The sequence below is a fragment of the Orcinus orca genome, chromosome 3 (assembly GCF_937001465.1).
Source record: "Orcinus orca chromosome 3, mOrcOrc1.1, whole genome shotgun sequence".
NCBI lineage: Eukaryota > Metazoa > Chordata > Mammalia > Artiodactyla > Delphinidae > Orcinus > Orcinus orca.
Window position 1 is genome coordinate 14,198,885 of NC_064561.1, and position 17,939 is coordinate 14,216,823.

The 17,939-nt window shown below is 49.2% G+C and overlaps 1 protein-coding gene and 3 non-coding genes across 8 annotated transcripts; 1 reads left to right on the forward strand and 3 right to left on the reverse strand.

Moving 5' to 3' along the window:
* Window positions 1-2,294: 2,294 nt before the first annotated feature.
* Window positions 2,295-2,367, reverse strand: TRNAV-AAC (transfer RNA valine (anticodon AAC)). Its single transcript has one exon. It is a non-coding gene; the product is annotated as a tRNA-Val (tRNA).
* Window positions 2,368-5,584: 3,217 nt separating this feature from the next.
* Window positions 5,585-5,657, reverse strand: TRNAK-CUU (transfer RNA lysine (anticodon CUU)). Its single transcript has one exon. It is a non-coding gene; the product is annotated as a tRNA-Lys (tRNA).
* A 388-nt stretch (window positions 5,658-6,045) lies between these two features.
* TRNAV-CAC (transfer RNA valine (anticodon CAC)) lies at window positions 6,046-6,118 on the reverse strand. Its single transcript has one exon. It is a non-coding gene; the product is annotated as a tRNA-Val (tRNA).
* A 1,338-nt stretch (window positions 6,119-7,456) lies between these two features.
* Window positions 7,457-17,854, forward strand: TRIM41 (tripartite motif containing 41). Of its 5 annotated transcripts, none has more exons than XM_033401608.2 (6): window positions 7,458-9,074; window positions 12,821-12,916; window positions 14,637-14,900; window positions 15,456-15,478; window positions 15,676-15,803; window positions 16,231-17,854. In XM_033401608.2, the coding sequence occupies exons 1-6, from the start codon at window positions 8,265-8,267 to the stop codon at window positions 16,833-16,835; spliced, it is 1,926 nt and encodes a 641-aa protein (XP_033257499.1). In that variant the 5' UTR covers window positions 7,458-8,264; the 3' UTR covers window positions 16,836-17,854. The 5 variants fall into 5 exon arrangements, with proteins under 5 accessions (XP_033257500.1, XP_033257499.1, XP_012391289.1 ...); XM_004277638.4 differs by having other exon boundaries at window positions 7,460-9,074; window positions 14,670-14,900; XM_012535835.3 differs by lacking the exon at window positions 14,637-14,900.
* Window positions 17,855-17,939: the final 85 nt, after the last annotated feature.

Consider the following 17,939-nt stretch of genomic DNA (forward strand, 5'->3'; position numbering starts at 1 on the left):
CAATTAAATAGAGCTGTCAGTGTAAGCTTACATCCTTTAAAGGATTTCCCTAGGGTACGTCAGAAGTGGGGGAGCCAGGGACTTTTGGCCCCATGCACTGTCCTGACACCCAGATTTGGCTCTTTTCTTTTACTCTTCACTAAAAATCAATCCATCAATCAAGCTCCCTGAACATTCTCCTGCATCCAGGAAAAATTATAGATAGGCCCGAAGTGTGCACTTCTACCAGGGAACAAGGATGCTCTGAAATTGCCAGGGCAATGCTGAAAGGACCAAGGGACCAATTTAAAGGGGCTTCCACTGACAAGCAGCTACAATTTAAGGATCAAAAAGAGCATAATTTTAGCATTAATTGAAACAAGATGAATCTAGGAAAGCTGTCAAGTCCTATTGACGATTTAGCATGAAAGGTAACCCAAAAGAAATATGACTCACGTGAGACAGCTTTCTGTGTCGCTTATTGCTCAGTCCAGCTGGTTCTTTGGTGTTAATTGTGTTGCACTGAATTTGTTTACTGTCTCCCCAAGGAAGTCAGATGACAACTCTTATGTTAGCTGAGGCACAGACCAAAACCCACCTGGAGAAGAGTGACAGGACTGAGTGATGGTCCTGGCCTCCCACAGTCCTGGGTCGGCTTGGAGGGGTTGCAAGAGAACCTCTGGCAGTCCGGAGCCTCGGATGCAGGGACTGTACTGACTCATCTCAAATTACTATGAAAAACACGAGGAAAAAAAAAGAAATTGGGTCAGCAGGGGAAAGCCTGGGAGAATTCTTCCAAGTGGGGTCCAAAATTCTTCACTCTTCTAGGGCTCTAAGTTGCATGACAAGGCCCTGTCATTCTTGGTTGGGTTTACATCTGTAAACCCAGGTAAGGCATACAAATAAGTATAAAAGAGCAATGATAAAGAGATGGGCCCGATATTGATTCTGTGTGTGTGTAAGTTATGTGAATGCAGGTGGCCTAACAAGTTTTGCCATCACTGGGCTATTTTTGGTTACGTTTTGTCTGCATTTAAGATGTGTGAAATTTTAGGGAATTCCCTGGAGGTCCAATGGTTAGGACTCGGCACTTTCACTGCCAGGGCCAGGATTTGATCCCTAGTCTGGGAAATGAGATCCCGCCAGCTGCGAAGCGAAGCCAAAAAAGAAAAGAAAAAAAAAATGCGTGAAACTTGAAAGAGAATTTGATTTACCACTTTGATGTTTTCTCTACTCGACTTTCAAGTTTGACAGAAGTCCTGGGAAAGAAGTTGCTTCTCTCACGTGTAAGTTTGTGTACCGTCAGGTGTATGAGAGTGTGAACCCCATTTTCTAGGCTGCACTGCAAAAGTCCACATCTTGTGTTTCTCTACTGACATCTCTCCGGCCGGGAACTCTGTTTTGGGGACTCCAAGCACCGCTGGTCTGCTTCTGTGAAGCCTTCGCTGCCTTTTCCCCTTGATCTCTGGAGCCCGTTTCTCAACACACCTGTCACTTCTCACAGGCCTGAAACAGATGCGCAGCAAGTGAGGATCGGTGAAGAAGGCGGCTGACCGAGACACCTCTGGAGAGACTGATGGTTCTTTTTACTGTTCTGCACTGCCGCTGAGGACAGGTTGATGAGGAGGCGCAGGATGGGAGTGAAACCAGTCAGGGTAGAAAAACTCAGACTCGCTCACGGTGTTGTCCGTAAGGTGGAGGTTGTCGCGATAGCCAGCAGCGCCGAGCAGGAGCCAGTCACCAGCAGATCACTGGCAGAACCAGGTGCTTTTCCGGCTGTGCTAACTTGAATTTCTCTCGGTGCCCTGTTTCTTCCCCCATTCTCCGTTCTTTAGCACCGTCTACTATTTCCTCTACCCCACATTTGCTCACCTTATGTGATGTGTCTGCGCCTCAGTGGCCTCACCTACAGTAGAGGGAGACACCTGCAACAGGACCAGACACAGTCAACATGATGTGATAGATGGTGTGGTTATATATTTTAAAAATATTTTTAAAATATTTTTAAAATATTTCATTTGTCGTTGAGTGGCATTCCCGCCTTTTGCTGCCTCTAAATCTTCTAGGATTTTAAGTTCTGTGAAGTCTGGCTCTAATGACATAGACCACCTGCTTTTGCACTACAGACCTAGAGATGTGGAACATATTAGCTTGAAGGGAACTGGTAATAGATTGGAAAAGACAGGAGTATGGATAAAACTGTAAAAGTTATGCGTACTTTTATACACATACATTCCGGCAACAAATGACAGAAGTAGGCAAGTTAACTGGAAGAAACTGTTTTAGCAGGGGAAAAAAAAGAAGTATAACGTTATTGTTTCCGCCCGGTTTCGAACCGGGGACCTTTCGCGTGTTAGGCGAACGTGATAACCACTACACTACGGAAACACATGACTGTTCAGCTTCCCATATCTTTTATAGGACTTATGATCATGGTCAATGTCCAGGACCCTCTACCCATCCGCTGGCTTAGAGCCCCCGGAACCATTCTGCCCTGGAATACCGGTCCCTTGGTGGCCTTGGGTAACAGTGTTTGTCAAACTGTGGAGCGCGATCCGTTAGTGGGTAGTGAAATCAATCAAGTGTAGCAATTAAAAAAAAAAAAAGTGCGAATGAAAGCAGCGGGCCTCGTGGGAGGGAGGGTAAAATGTGGCTTGAGGCTGGATAACCCTCTCCATTATCTCTGTCTTCTAGGGAGATAGCTGCCAGGTTTAAATTTTCAGATAATTTGTGCTCTATTGACAGATCTAAAGGGTTCAAATACATTCAAAGTATATGAGATTTGAATATATTTTCGTCAAAATGTAAATTAGATACGAACAAGCAACAATGAAATTAATTTTACATATGCTTTCAATATAATTCTATATTTCTTAGAAATTATACAAAATTATTAAGAATAAAGGGGAGATTGAAATTAGTGAATACCAAATTTTAAGTCGATGTTATTTAAATAAAGCTGAAAAAAATTTATTAAATTTTGAAAACGTAGTGAAATCTTTTAAGTATTTTATAAAAATAAAACTCATTCAATTTCCAGAATTGGGATGAGGTTTAACATATGCTATATGTAGAGCTACATGTATGCAAATTTAAGATTAGTAGCGATGGTATAATATTGCAAAATGTTTTTCTGTTGCCGATGCTTGTTCCCAAAGACCTAGGTAACCAGGAATTGGAACAGAGGCTGAGTCCTACTGAGTAGGGATCCTTAAAGTGTCTGTGACACGGAAGGCCCTCTCCCCCAGGGCACGGGGCAGGAGGCCCTCTTGTCCAAGTCTAGTTCAAGGTTACCAAGGGGCCCGCAAGTGGCCCATGGACGCTTTACCATTTTCCCTTCCTAGACTATAATTTGACTCTACCCACTTGTCGTCCCTTTTTGCACATCTCGACTCCCTTGGCTTCAATGGAAGCTTCGCTGCTGGCTTTCCTCCTATTCCGACTCCTCCTTCTTGTACCTGAGGCCATCTCCCTGAGGGTCAGATCCCAGCTCACAGCTTGACCCACACTCTATCCCTGCAACTGAGACTCCAGCTAAGACTGCTCTCCCCTGTCTTGCACATGTCCCTTTAGACGTCTCCCAACTTGTTCAAGACTGAACTCATTACTCCTCTCTCCTCTCTCCCCCGCCACTTCCAATCTTCAGTATCCGATCTCGGTTGTTAAACCATCGAAAGCAGAAATCCAGGAGACCCCTCTCCTGCCCTGAGTACAAACCATACATCCAGCTCCTTCACCGCTTCTCCGGTCGGCTGCTGCCTTGCCCCTGGCGCCAGCCGCCTCCTGTCTGGACCGTGACTGTTTCCTTCCGGCCCCTCTCCCTGACGCGGTCTCAGTCCCCTCACACCTCCTGCTCATCATTCCTGAAAGAATCCAAGACGTAAATCAGTGCGAGTCCTTCTGCCTCTGCAGCTTTTACTACAGCTCGAGGAAAAGACCAAAGATCCTACCATGCATTTGCCTAACGTCTGAACCTATGAACGCCAAGGGCAACGTGGTCACTTACTAGCACAGGGATTCTAAACCAGACCCGACCCGAGGGGCAGCGGTGGAAGGGGCGGAGAGGAAAGAAAAGCAGGAATTGTAGCAAAAAGCTCGGGCGGGCGTGCCCTGGGCTTGTTGGGAGACAGGGAAGAGAAGCTTGTCCACTTAGGATTCTCTCTTTTTTTTTTTTTAACATCTTTATGGGAGTATAATTGCTTTACAGTGGTGTGTTAGTTTCTGCTTTATAACAAAGTGAATCAGTTATACATATACATATGTTCCCATATCTCTTCCCTCTTGCGTCTTCCTCCCTCCCACCCTCCCTATCCCACCCCTCTAGGTGGTCACAAAGCCCCGAGCTGATCTCCCTGTGCTATGCGGCTGCTTCCCACTAGCTATCTATTTTACATTTGGTAGTGTATATATGTCCATGTCACTCTCTCACTTTGTTCCAGCTTACCCTTCCCTCTTCCCGTGTCCTCATGTCCATTCTCTACGTCTGCATCTTTATTCCTGTCGTGCACTTCGGCTTTCTCTTAATGAAAAAGCCAGAATCTTTTAGGAATGTTTTCCAGTCCCACTAAAGGTGGTAAAAAATAACCCTGAAACCACTTTGCAAACGAATCCACAAGCATTTGTACAAGACGAAATGCCAAAGTTCAAACTCTTCTAACACCGTCTTGTTTAGACCCAAACGTTCCAAGAAAAGACCATAATAACACTAACTCCCCAGGGACGCGTGAGGTAGGCCTGTACTAGCAACTCTGCCCATTTCCTGTCCACACTGCTCTCAGAGGGTGTCATGCTAAATCCTCCCTAACGCTCCCTTTTGATACACTTCTGAGACCGAAGGTGGTACTATCCTTCGCTTAGCAAGTTTAATAAACCAGCTTTATATAATTAACAGACTTCTCTCGTGGTCTGGTGTGTATGTGGGGAGACTTCTACAGACGGAAAATAGAAAATGGGCTGAATTTACAGGACTAAGGAACAATAAATGGAAAAGGATGAATTCAAGTGAAGTTAAGGAAGAATTTCGTGACACGACCGGTAAACTGAAGATGTTCATGTTAGGGTGTTCCAAGAAAGGACATTTTAACGTTCCTTTACGTGTAGGGGGAATGTGGAGGCTGGGATGTGTGGGGCAACATTTCACAAAAGATCGACTCAATACCGACCATAAAGAGAGTATACTGGACATGAGGGTCTCGGACATCGAAACAGGGCGGCGGCAGAGAGCGCGGAATACTAACCTCTAAATCACCTGGTAAGGTGGTCGCTAATCAGGGGTCCCTGGGGTCCTACCGCAGCTTCCGGGGGTCACTCAGTGCCCTCCCTCCCAGGGCAGCTTGCCCGGGACACGCGGGCAGGTCGTCTCTTAAAGAGAGGGCGCCTAATACATGTTGAGCGCTGATAGGAGGATTTCAGTAAGCGGAATGTGGTCTGAGGAACAGGCCCCTAGGAATTTGTTCGCCGGCAGTCACCCTTCCCTCTCCCTTTCGGGAAGCGATAGGCCTTAGAGCTGGGTGCACTCGATCTCGAGTGCGGATCTCGGTCTGGAGAATACCTTGCTGCCCTTACATCAAAAGCTTTTATTATCCTCATTTCCAAAATGAACCAGCGCCCAACGTGGGGCTCGAACCCACGACCCTGAGATTAAGAGTCTCATGCTCTACCGACTGAGCTAGCCGGGCGGCTACTGAAGGTCCCTTTTCTGTCCCAAGGGACCAAGATCCACAAGCAAGGATGCAGGCACACTGCTACGCAACCGCAGAAGTATTATAGAGCGCCAACTGTGCGCCTGGCTCTGCCCTAATGACTAGGGCCTAGGGGTCCGAAGTCTACGCCCCCTCGACACGGAAGAGGTGGCCGTGCAGGCGTCCGGGGGGAAGAGTAAAGAGATTAGCTGAGGTAACGAGACCTGAATTTACGTTGGAGCACTTATGCAGAATATAGACTGCTACGGTACCGCCTCACGGCCAGTCTCCGAGAAACAGAAATAGAGATAAACACACACTTGTCCTTCATGTGACAGCCTTCACTCTCCGGGATGCCGGAGAGACGGTGACTAGGACCAAAAGTTGTTTCCGCCCGGTTTCGAACCGGGGACCTTTCGCGTGTGAGGCGAACGTGATAACCACTACACTACGGAAACACCCATAGGGAGGGCATTCCTGATAATACCCTGAAATCTACACGTAGCCGGAACTGGCAGGGTTGAGAAACACCACAAATCCAGAGGAACAAGGGGCTCCCATCAGGGGCCGGCTGAACCGTGTTCAGGTCTTGTGGCCCCATTTTTCTGCCACAGTAGCGCTCGCAGCTCCCGGCACGGCCTAGTACAGTTCACGCACGAGGATTCGTGGTTTTGGCGCGTTCGGACCACCACTTTAGAAAGCACGTCCATTTGGAGCGTCCCCAAGAGGTGGGAAGGGCCTCGAGATCAGGGTCAATTCTGCATGCCCAGCCCTGGCATCGCGCAGCGTCCAACACTCGCTGGGGATTCTGTACATGGACACAGGTAGGTCCTGTAACTTTCCCCGCAGTTTTTTTTTAATTAATTGATATATATATATTTTTTAAAGCATCAAGTATTATTTCTATTGCACAAATAATCTATTTGGCAGAGTTGCTCTGAGTACCACAGCAGTATCTTTACTGATGCCGTTCTACATGCCCCCTAGGATTCTCTCAAGTAAAATCAGTTCCGCAAACCCATTCTGAGTCCCTGCTCTTAGACTGCGACTCCACGAAGACAGACCTCGAGGTTTTCTGGGCGTGGAGCACGCGTGGGGCACAGCTCAGAAAGTGTTAAATGAATCGACAGCACTTGGGGAAATAAACTTTTTTTTTTCTTTAAGGCAATACATTGACATGGTTAAAAATTCAAAACACACACAACGACATTTACGGAAAAGTGTCCTTCCTATCCTGGATCCTCAGACTTCCCGGAGAAACTAGTATTCTTCCAGAGATAGACGACGACGATGATAATAATGGGTAGCTAAAACTTGTATCTCACTTACCATGTGCTAAGCAACATTCTAATAGCTTTGCATTACATTAATTTCACTAAGCCCTCTGAGATAGGAACAACTGCCCTTACTTTATGAGTAAACACAAGACTATAAAGCTATTACATACATTTAACATCCTATTCCCCCCCCCCTTTTTACAGATATACTCTACACAGTATTCAGCACCTTGCTTTTTTCACTTCAGAATACTGTACATTTTGAAGAGGATTCCCTTTTTATATCTAAAGTGTTCCAATGTGTGAATGTGCATGTCATGATTTGCAACCGTTCCTTTACTGATGGCAATTAGGAAAGTTCATCTAAACGATGCGATAGTGACCGACCGCAGTTTCTAAAATGGGTGTGGAAATGCCAACTACAGAGGGGAGGAGGAGGGGGACGATCTCCGGTCCCACCTCCACCGCACTTCTACAGGCCCCGCCCCCTAGTCTCGGAGGGACGCTCAGAGCCCTCAAACAACAAAGTCCTTCGCCTAGAAGGGCCGGAAGTACTTCAGGGCGCTCACCGACCGCCGCCCCTCCGCTTCCGGCATCGGCGGTGCGGAGTCCCTGCTGCAGTTCTCTGTGTCCGGTCGGTAGGATGGCGCCGGGCCGATGCGGTCATAGCACTGAGAGCAGACGGGCGCCAGGCCCTTCCACCGTCCCCCGAAGTTTATCCCCAGTGGCGGGCGATGGGGGAGGCCGAGCTTTCTGTTTCGTCTGCGTTCCCTGCTCCTTCGCATCACAGAGGCGTGCGCCTCTGTCTTTCTAGGTCTCCCGCCCTGTTCCCGAGTGCCTGCTAGAGCGTCTTCTCACCGTTTTCTGTCACCCAGGGGCCCGGGGCGGGTAAGGGCGGGGAGAGGGATAGAAAGGGATGTAGCGTGACCGCGGATGGAACTCGCGAGCTTGGGTGGCTCGCAGCACCGGAAGTGTTGGGGGGACGGAAATGAGGGGGCGGAGCCAGGAAGTGAGGAGGGGCGGGGGTTTATGAGGAGGCCAAGGGAGCTTTGGGGTAGATTTGCACTCAGGGCCACCTGAGGGACTTGGGGGTAGCGCTCAGCTGTATCCCCTCCCCTCTCAGGGACACGGTTGTTGTCTGGGAGTAGGGAACTCTGTGCGGAGGGGTGGGTTGTCGGGAGGACATTTCTCTGGCTGCGCTTGAGGCAAGGTGTATAGAGGCAGGGCTGGGGGTGGGGCTGGGTCGTCAGGGCGTCTGAGAGGGAAGACCCCCCCCCCGCCCCCCAGCTCCCCACCGCCCGTCTACACTGGCTGACTGGACACTAAGATGGCTGCCGTTGCCATGGCACCCAACCCTGTGCAGACCCTTCAGGAGGAGGCGGTGTGCGCCATCTGCCTCGATTACTTCACGGACCCTGTGTCCATCGGCTGCGGGCACAACTTCTGCCGAGTGTGTGTAACCCAGCTGTGGGGAGGGGAGGATGAAGAGGACAGGGACGAGTTAGACCGGGAGGAAGAGGAGGAGGACGGAGAGGAGGAGGAAGTGGAGGCTGTGGGGGCCGGTGGGGGGTGGGACACCCCCATGCGGGATGAAGACTATGAGGGCGACATGGAGGAGGAAGTCGAGGAGGAAGAGGAGGGTGTGTTCTGGACCAGTGGCATGGGCGGGTCCAACTGGGAAAACATGGACTACGTGTGGGAGGAGGAGGACGAGGAGGAAGACCTGGACTACTACTTGGGGAACGTGGAGGGGGACCTGAGGGGGGAGGATGAGGAGGATGAGGAGGAAGTGCTGGAGGAGGACGAGGAAGAGGAGCTAGATCCCGTCACCCCACTGCCCCCGCCTCCAGCCCCTCGGAGGTGCTTCACCTGCCCGCAGTGCCGCAAGAGCTTTCCCAGGCGGAGCTTCCGCCCCAACCTGCAGCTGGCTAACATGGTCCAGGTGATTCGGCAGATGCACCCAACCCCTGGTCGAGGGAGCCGTGGGAACGAGCAGGGCATTTGTCCCAAACACCAAGAAGCCCTGAAGCTCTTTTGCGAGGTGGATGAAGAAGCCATCTGTGTGGTGTGCCGAGAATCCAGGAGCCACAAACAGCACAGCGTGGTGCCACTGGAGGAGGTGGTGCAGGAGTACAAGGTGAGAGAAGTAGAAGATGGGAGTTTAGTGGGGGTGGAGAGGAAGTAAGAGGAGCTGGGAAAAGGAAACATGTCTTCCCCCCGCCCCCCGCTCCCCCTCGAAGAACCTCATGTACTGTTGAGCTGATTCTCCTTACCTAAAGCACTTACTGGCACCAGGATGGGTTAGAGTGAGAAGGATCCTGGACACAGACAAAGTAGACACAGTGAAGAAGACCAGGGAAGACTGGCTTCCTCAGAGGAGATCTGGCAAAATTGGTGATGCCATATCTCTGGGCTTTGTCTTCTGGGGAAAAGCCACTGCTCTTCTACACTTCCACTGTCCCTAAGTAATAGGAATGCAAGTGACAAGCCCCTAGGGCTTTACTACCAGTCTCATTTAACTCTGGGTGACTCTTAAATGTGTCCTTGACTAAAACCCCTAGCAATGGAAAGAACTTGGGGCTCAAATAAGAAGGGGCTCTGAGGGGCAGGAATGTAGTATTGACTACTCGTATCAGACCCATACGCTCCTCACTTGCTTTCTAAGGCGTTCCCCACCCACTCCAAGATACGGCTTGGTTCTCTCTGTGGATCTGCATCATTCTGGTGTCGTGGCCAGGGCTTCTTACCTTTCCTGGGAATTCAGAAAAAAGGGAGAGGTTTTTAAGTCAGAAGACCTGGCTTTTAGTTTCCGAATGTCTTTGAACTTTAATTTCTTTGTATGTACCCCAGCACTGTACTAAGCACTTTTCATGGACTGTCTCATTTAAAACTGAGAACAATCCTGTGAGTTTGATATGGTTTGTATTCCTGTTTTACAGATTGGGAAACAGAGAGATTTAAGTAATATACACAGGGCCACACAGCTACTAGTAACTGGTGGACTTGGTTTTGACCACCCCCCGCCCTGGCCTATACTGTTAACAGCGTCACCACCGTTTGGATGTCTGTTGTTTGTTTGACTTTTCTGACATGTGACTTTTCTTGGAGTCTGATTCTAGTTTAGTTAATATCTTGCCTCCTACTTCTGATCCTGATTCTTTGGACACAGATAAAGGAGATTTGTGTGTGAGACAGCCAGTAGAAATAACATTATTTAGCAAAGGCCCAGATGGGTTTGTAGCAGTGGAACCAGGAGGAGAGGGTAGCTTCTTCTATGTAGTCTGCACAGAGCTTTTTTGTTTTATGACTTGCGTTTTCATACCTTTTCCTGATTCCTACAGTAACGTTATTTAGGTATTATTATCATTACCCCAGTTTTAGAGTGAGATGTCTAGAGCTTCTCAGCTGTGAGTGATACATACAACTAATACAAACCTATACCCCTCACGACAAGTAACTATTCCTTGCACACAGTGATTGTCAAACGTGGCTGACTGTCCCAATTATTAGTGGAGGTTTTCAGAAGTACAGTGCGCCATACCGTTAGAGATTCTGAATCAGTGACAGGGAGAATATCTTTAGAAAGCCCAAGCTAGTATGGGAATCACTGAACTGGTAATACCGCCTGCCTTTTAGGCCCTACATTATTAGGGGAGATTGTGAGCTCCTTTTGTCCTTCCATTTTGTATCCCCTCAGTTTCTAGTTAATTGTACTCATCACACAATGTGCAGTCACTTTGTTAACTGGATCCCAGGGCGGAATATCCATGGGCATTCCACCCCTTCTCCACCCTTCCCTTGCAGAACTCTTCTGAAGAGCTTCTGAAACTGGATTTTAATTTGTGTTAGCCATAGCTGTTGAATGCCAGGCCAGTAGAGCTGTGCAATTTGGAGAGGCCACACAGACACAAATAATCTGATCAGCAAATGCAAATACATAAGTTTCATTATGTCAAACGATAATTTGAGTGACTCCCTTTCTAACTTACAGGGTATTTTACAGGCAGGTGGTTTCTTTTCAGGTATGTACACTAACTAGCATTAGCTTGGCACACGGTTGTTTTGTAGAGATATTTCCTTATTGAATAGGTAATAATGCACAAATGATGTATAAATAAAGCTTCAAAAAAGTTAAACGTTCTTGAAACTTTCTCTTAAATGGTACTCTATTTGGATTTGTGTGTATGAATTTTTTGTCAACAATTTAGGAAAAATATTAAATGAGAAACTTATGCCTCATGAATTCTGACTTAATAGAGTTGAAATTATTGTGGAGAAAAGTAGATAGTAATAGCAAAAGGCAAAATTTTGTGTAGTTTGTGTTCTTTTTATGTTACGGATTGATTGTAATTTTATTATGATTTTTTTCTTCGACCAGTTAACCTGTGCAACAACTACCTTTTGTGCTCTGGGACACTCACCTCTTTGGATCAAGGGTCATTGTCAGGCTGTCATTGGCAGCTGAGGCTTGGGTAGGGAATTTTAGATAACATTTAGTACTGATCTTTTGCTCCATGCCAGACACTGTGCTAAGCATAGTGTCTGTGAGGCAGATTCTGTTATTCCCAGTTCCTCTTTTGAGATGAGGAAACTGGAAGCATGGCTTGCCTCGGGCTGCATTCAGGTTCAGATCAGAGTCTAGGCTTGAGCTCTTCTATGCTGTATTACCCCTCAAGGAAAAGGAGAAGGTATAGAAGGCAGAAGGAGTAGATGGCATAAAAAAGGAAAGAGCACAAAAGTTAGGCTTATCTCATCCATTCTAGTCTAACAGCCCTTTAAAGCAAAAGATTTTGCTACAGATGATTAGAACACAGAGCTCAAGAGCATATTTGCTGAGAGAGTTAAAACTTTAGGAGGAGAGGGTATTTGTTTTCCATTTAGCAAGTAACTGAGTAGGAGAGAAAGCCAGTGGACAGAGAGAAGCATAGAAATTACAATAAGTAAAGCAGGGTTCCTGCTGCCATAAGTCTGTGTGTCCTGGGGGCAGCACACTTGTAAATGATTGCAGTGCAGGGGAGTATTGTAAAGGCGTATTCACGTTCCTTGGGATCACAGAGGAAGTTGGGGACCATCAGGGACATGGTCAGGTAGCTGGGTTTTAAAGGAAGAATGCCTTGGGCTAAGTGTAGAAGGGCAGCCCCAGGCAGAGGGAACAGCATGGATAAAGGTATGGAATTATGCTCAGGAAAAGACAAGTTTTATGTGACTAAAACTAAGAGTCTATGTTGAGGGGGTGTAGGAGGGGAGGCTAGAAATGAAGGAGCAATGAGAGCCTCCTATTTTGCAAGTCATGGAGAACTGTTGAAAGATTTTTAGCACAGGCATAAAATCATCAGAAGAGTATTTAGAGATGAAAATTATGAGGAAGATTGCTTATGAGGGGGAAGGGACTATAGGTAGGAACATTCATATGGAAGGACTTTGTGTGGTGAGGGGCTCAAGCCAGGTTTACTCCAACTCTGAGTGTGGGGCTATGTAGTCATCAGGATCCTACCTTTATTTTTAATTTTAATTTTATTTTTTTTTACTTTTTGGTTGTGCTGCATGGTATGCGGGATCTTAGTTCCCTGACCAGGGATCGAACCCTCGCTCCCTGCAGTGGAAGCGTGGAATCTTAACTGCTCGACTGCCTGGGAAGTCCCAGGATCCTACCTTAAGAGCACACCCAGGGCTTTGTACCTGAGAGCAGGTGGAGGGTTGGAGGGCTTTGTCATCATCTGAAGAGAAGAAAGGGGAGGAAGGGAGAGTGATGCTCCTTTGATACCTGTGATGGTGATCAGGCTTTGAGCCCCAACCCCAAATGGGAGAATGGGGTATGTGGGCTCTGAGAACAGGTGCCTCTCGCATCCCAGGACTCTAATCTTCCTTTCCCCGTTTCCTTAGGCCAAACTGCAGGGGCATGTGGAACCACTGAGGAAGCACTTGGAGGCTGTGCAGAAGATGAAGGCCAAGGAGGAGAGGCGGGTGACAGAGTTGAAGGTGAGTGAATGTCCTTGACAGGGCTCTGTGGTCAGAGCAGGGGAGATGGGCTCTCACAAGGGGTGACTAGATCCGCTGAAGAGGGGCAGCCGAGGCCTGGGAGAGAGGTAGACACCTTCCCAGGGTTGTGAGGAGAGAGGGGCCTTAGTGGATCAAGAGGCATGTTTGTTCCTAGGTTCCAAAATGGAGTGAAACAGGTTTAGCTTGGAGAGGGTTGGTGCCTGGCCCAAGGCTGCAGAGCAGGTTTACCACCCCAGACACCTAACCCAAGAGCTGCTGCCCCATACTGCTGTGCCCGCCACACCAGATAACACAGAGGGCAGAAGAGGGCAAGGCAAAATTCAGATATCAGCTATCAGAGAAGCTCCAGGTTCCAGGATAGATGGCAAATGGTGGGCAAAGCAGCAGTGAGCATGAGGGGAGGAATGTTAGCACGGCAGAGACCTAATATCTTCTAGTCCAGTGTTTCTCAGCCTTTTTAAAATTATTGCTCACCCCTCCCCAAGGAGTATTTTTAGATATTTTCCCCCGAATTCCCACCCCTTACCTCTGCCTCTTTTTGTAAGGCCGGGAGGCACTGGAATAGCCTGGCACTGAGCTTTGGAGACCAAGCCAGGGCATCCTTCCTGTCTGTCCTCTTCCCCCATCCCTCCAATGCCTGCCACCCTGAGAGGGTGGCTGAGCCTTGCCGCTTCCCGGGGCCCGTGCTCATTCATTGCCACCTACACATAGGGACTCTGTTGCTGGCAGTTGCTAGGCACTGAGTGGTGAAATCTGAGTCTGGGAGTTGGGGAGTTATCTTGCTTCTAGCCAGCTGCCCAGGTTGAGACTTTTGGGCTCCTGGAGTGCAGAGGTGTCAGGATCTGAGTTTCACTGGAACAGAGAGTGAAACTGACTATTTCCTTCACCCACTTGGCCAGCCAGGACTTTCCTACCCACTCTGGCCTGTTACTCTTTTTCCTAAGAATGTCTCCATCTTATATCTGGGCAAAAAGTGTGCCCATCATCTGGGATTGTCCAGCCCAGGCAGATAGGGTGGGAACGGGCAGAAGTTTTCTCTCATTATATATAGAAGTTACCTACATAATAATATCCATGATTTTGCCTCTTGGCCCATAAAGTGTAAAATATTATCTGACCCTTTACAGAAGAAGTTTGCTGACTCCTGATCTAGAAGGATTGGGTGACTTTCCCAAGGTCCTTAGTGGTATAGCCAGGACCCTAATTTCATATCTTGATTCCTGAATTTTTTATTCATTTCAAAAACTTCTTACCAGCACCTACTCTGTGGTCGGCACTGTGCCAGGGTCCGAGGACCCTGTGGCAACAGCGCTTACAGAGAAGTGGGTGAAGACAATGTTAAAAGATACTCCACTGTAAATACAACATTTCAAATTGAGATATATGCCATGAGGAGATACAATGATATTTATGAGGGTGGTCCTGATTTAGATCTGGAAGAGAGATACTTCTCTTAGGAATGTTTAAGCTTAGACCTGAAGAACGAGTCAAGTTAGGTAGCCAGGGTGGAGATAAGTGTTGCAGGCATTGGTTGGTGAGTTTGGGACCAGTGTGCCAGGAGCATGGAAGTGGTGCCTGCTAAAGCCAGGAGATGGGGAAGGGGACAGGGCCCTTTTTCCATTCAGAATGTAGGGCTCCTTTGCCTTGGATTGAGGGGCAGCAGTTGCAAAATTGGAGGTTTATGTTTCTGTGTGTTGAGGTGGTATCCACCATCCCCTTTGCATCATCCCAGAGCCAGATGAAGTCAGAGCTGGCAGCTGTGGCCTCAGAATTTGGGCGGCTGACACGGTTTCTGGCCGAAGAGCAGGCAGGGCTAGAGCGGCGCCTCCGAGAGATGCACGAAGCTCAGCTGGGGCGCGCGGGAGCAGCGGCCAGCCGCCTCTCGGAGCAGGCTGCCCAGCTGAGCCGCCTGCTGGCTGAGGCCCAGGAGCGGAGCCAGCAGGGGGGCCTGCGGCTGCTCCAGGTGAGCAATGGCCCCTTCCCTGTCCACCCTCCAGAACCCTGTGTCTGCTCTGTCAGGCGGTGCTTACCAAACACCTGTCCAGAGCTGCCTCTCTTCTCACTGGGAGGAACCCACAGTGATTTAACCTGAAGACCAAAAAGGTTTTTGAGGCTGCAGAGTAGTTGATGCCAAATGTGGTGTGTGTGTTGATTATACGCAATGAAAAGAACAAAGATTCTGTTCGTAGGAGGAGGGTTTTAAGAGTTGAGGAAAGAATTTTTGACAGTGACATCCTGAAAAATATAACCAAGTCGTATTGTGAAAATCCTTTTACTGGGGTTGAAAATTCTGTTGGGCCCACAGTAGGATGAGTTAAATTAGGCATACTGAGGCATAGGGGTGGTCGAGATGGATGCATGTTCACTGAGGGCCTTGTGTCCTTTTTCTTATTCCCTTGTTCAAGTTCAGTTCTTTCTCTGGCTGGAATCAGATGGGGAGAAGGGAGCCATCCCTGTGCAGCTGACTCTCTCTTTGTCTCTTTCTCCCTCTCCCTCTTTTTGTTTCTGTTATTCCCAGGACATCAAGGAGACTTTCAATAGGTGTGTTCCCACCCTTTATCCTTTGTGACCCAGTGGCATCTGGTTCCCCATCCCTGCCTCTCTTGGATATCCTGCTCCTCTCCTTCCTTCCCCAGGACCCGAGTTTCTGCCTCCTGGACCCTCTCCTTCCCCTCAGCTTCTGCTCTTCCCTCTGGGAATATCATGGTCCCACCCCCTGCCCGGTCCCCTTCCTCCAGGTGTGAAGAGGTACAGCTGCAGCCCCCAGAGGTCTGGTCCCCTGACCCGTGTCAACCCCATAGCCATGACTTCCTGACAGACGCCATCGTGAGGAAAATGAGCCGGATGTTCTGTCAGGCTGCCCGAGGTAGGGAGGTCATGTTTGACCTTCCTTTGCCTTTTTCTTCACATACCTTAGATTGGGTTCTGAGGGAAGTTGGGCCCTGGGGGAATAGTGGGTACTGAGATGGAGCAGGATACAGGGAGGCCAACTGGGGGGGCTTCAAGCCAAGAGTAGCTTTTGTCCTAGCCCAGGTAGGTGTTGGGGAATAAGAGCTGGGGCCAGAGGGAAACAGATGGTGTTTTGGTGTCCTGAAAACAGAGTGGGGAAAGGAGGAGAGCCCCTAGGAACTTGAGCCTGGACTCTAGGTTGGGGTGGGGAGCTGAGGACAGCTGGATGGTGGGGAGGGAGAGAGGTGAACGGCAGGGCAGCAGGCAAGGCCAAACCTTGGAGTTAGCTGCTAACAGGGAACAGTCGTTCCAGCCTTGGCGTATTTGTCCTCCCTCCTCCCAAGTGGACCTGACGCTGGACCCTGACACGGCTCACCCGGCCCTGATGCTGTCCCCTGACCGCCGGGGGGTCCGCCTGGCAGAGCGGCGGCAAGAGGTTGCTGACCATTCCAAGCGCTTCTCGGCAGACTGCTGCGTGCTGGGGGCCCAGGGCTTCCGCTCTGGCCGGCACTACTGGGAGGTAGAGGTGGGCGGGCGGCGGGGCTGGGCAGTGGGTGCTGCCCGTGAATCAACCCATCATAAGGAGAAGGTGGGCTCTGGGGGGTCCTCTGTGGGCAGCGGTGATGCCAGCTCCTCCTCTCGCCATCACCACCGCCGCCGCCGGCTCCACCTGCCCCAGCAGCCCCTGCTCCAGCGGGAAGTGTGGTGTGTGGGCACCAATGGCAAACGCTACCAGGCACAGAGCTCAACGGAGCAGACACTGCTGAGCCCAAGTGAGAAACCAAGGCGCTTTGGTGTGTACCTGGACTATGAGGCCGGGCGCCTGGGCTTCTACAATGCAGAGACTCTGGCTCATGTGCACACCTTTTCGGCTGCCTTCCTGGGCGAGCGTGTCTTCCCTTTCTTCCGGGTGCTCTCCAAGGGTACCCGTATCAAGCTCTGCCCTTGATCAACCTGCCACCCGCAGGGGCCCCTCTGGTTAGCACTGGGGGGCGGGTGGTGGTGGAAAGTAGCCCATAAATTTGGGAGCTCAAAGGCTCCTCTATTTGTTACTGCGTTGCTTCCGGCTCCTCCTTGACCCCAGGCCCCTGCTTCTCCCTTAGGAGCCTGATGAACTCCTCTAGCCTCCAGCTCAGTCTTCTCACCTACTATGTTTGTCCAACAGGTCTGCATGGGTCCCTGATGAGAACAGTTGCCTGGTCTTCTCTCCCTCCCTCTGCCCAGGGATCTGAGTTTTTGAGTAGGGGATGAGGGGAGATTGTAATCTCATTATAAACTTCCCTTTCCCCATCCCTGTTCAACTTTCATGTCAGTTCTGAGACTGGAGGATTTGGGCAAGACTCATGACAGCCCTCATTTCCAATTCCATTTTCTGATGCAAATTTTAGCTAAGGGATTTGGAAGCTTTTTTGGGGGAAGCAGGCTGGGAAAAGGGTAGACCTGGATAATGAACAGTCTACTCTCTGGGGGAAGTACGAAGGATTCTAATTTTTCTTCCATCCCCAATTTCTACCTCCATAGACTGGCCAGAATTTAGCTTCAGTGAGATCTGGAATGGTCGACATGATCAAAACTCCGTACATCACATCACCCAATAAATTATTCCTCGCCCCCTTCCTTTTTTTCAGCACTTAATCTAGGAGCAAAGCTCCTCCCCTCCCCAAACCGTCAGGTCTTTTCACTGCCAGGCTCCTTTCCCTTTTGTTCAGTGGAGTTCCTTTTGTCAGGGTTCCAGCCTCTCTTCTTTGCTTAGTTCCCTCCATTTGGTGAGCCCTGGAGGGGAGCCTGGGGACAGGGATTTGAATCCCTGGGAGGAGAGCCTTGGGCAGAATCTATTTTTCTAGTAACCCTTTGCCTTCTGTCACTTATTAGCTTTTGTCCTCTGCTTTGATGGCTGGGGTCAATTTATGCTCCTGGGGGAAAGGGAAGATGGGTTGTGTTGCGGAAATAAAAAGTTTATTTGCTGCTTTTGTGGAGTCCACTCCTTTAGAAAAGTATAAAGTAAGGAGATGCCACCAAATGGAGGACAGATTAATTGTACCTTCCCTATCAG

What these genes read in the sequence shown, in the direction of transcription:
- TRIM41 (XM_033401608.2), top strand. Translation starts at nt 8,265, where the DNA reads ATGGCTGCCGTTGCCATGGCACCCAACCCTGTGCAGACCCTTCAGGAG. An exon ending in AGGTGGTGCAGGAGTACAAG is followed by an intron (nt 9,075 to 12,820) that starts GTGAGAGAAGTA and finishes CCGTTTCCTTAG; the next exon opens with GCCAAACTGCAGGGGCATGT. An exon ending in GGGGCCTGCGGCTGCTCCAG is followed by an intron (nt 14,901 to 15,455) that starts GTGAGCAATGGC and finishes TGTTATTCCCAG; the next exon opens with GACATCAAGGAGACTTTCAA.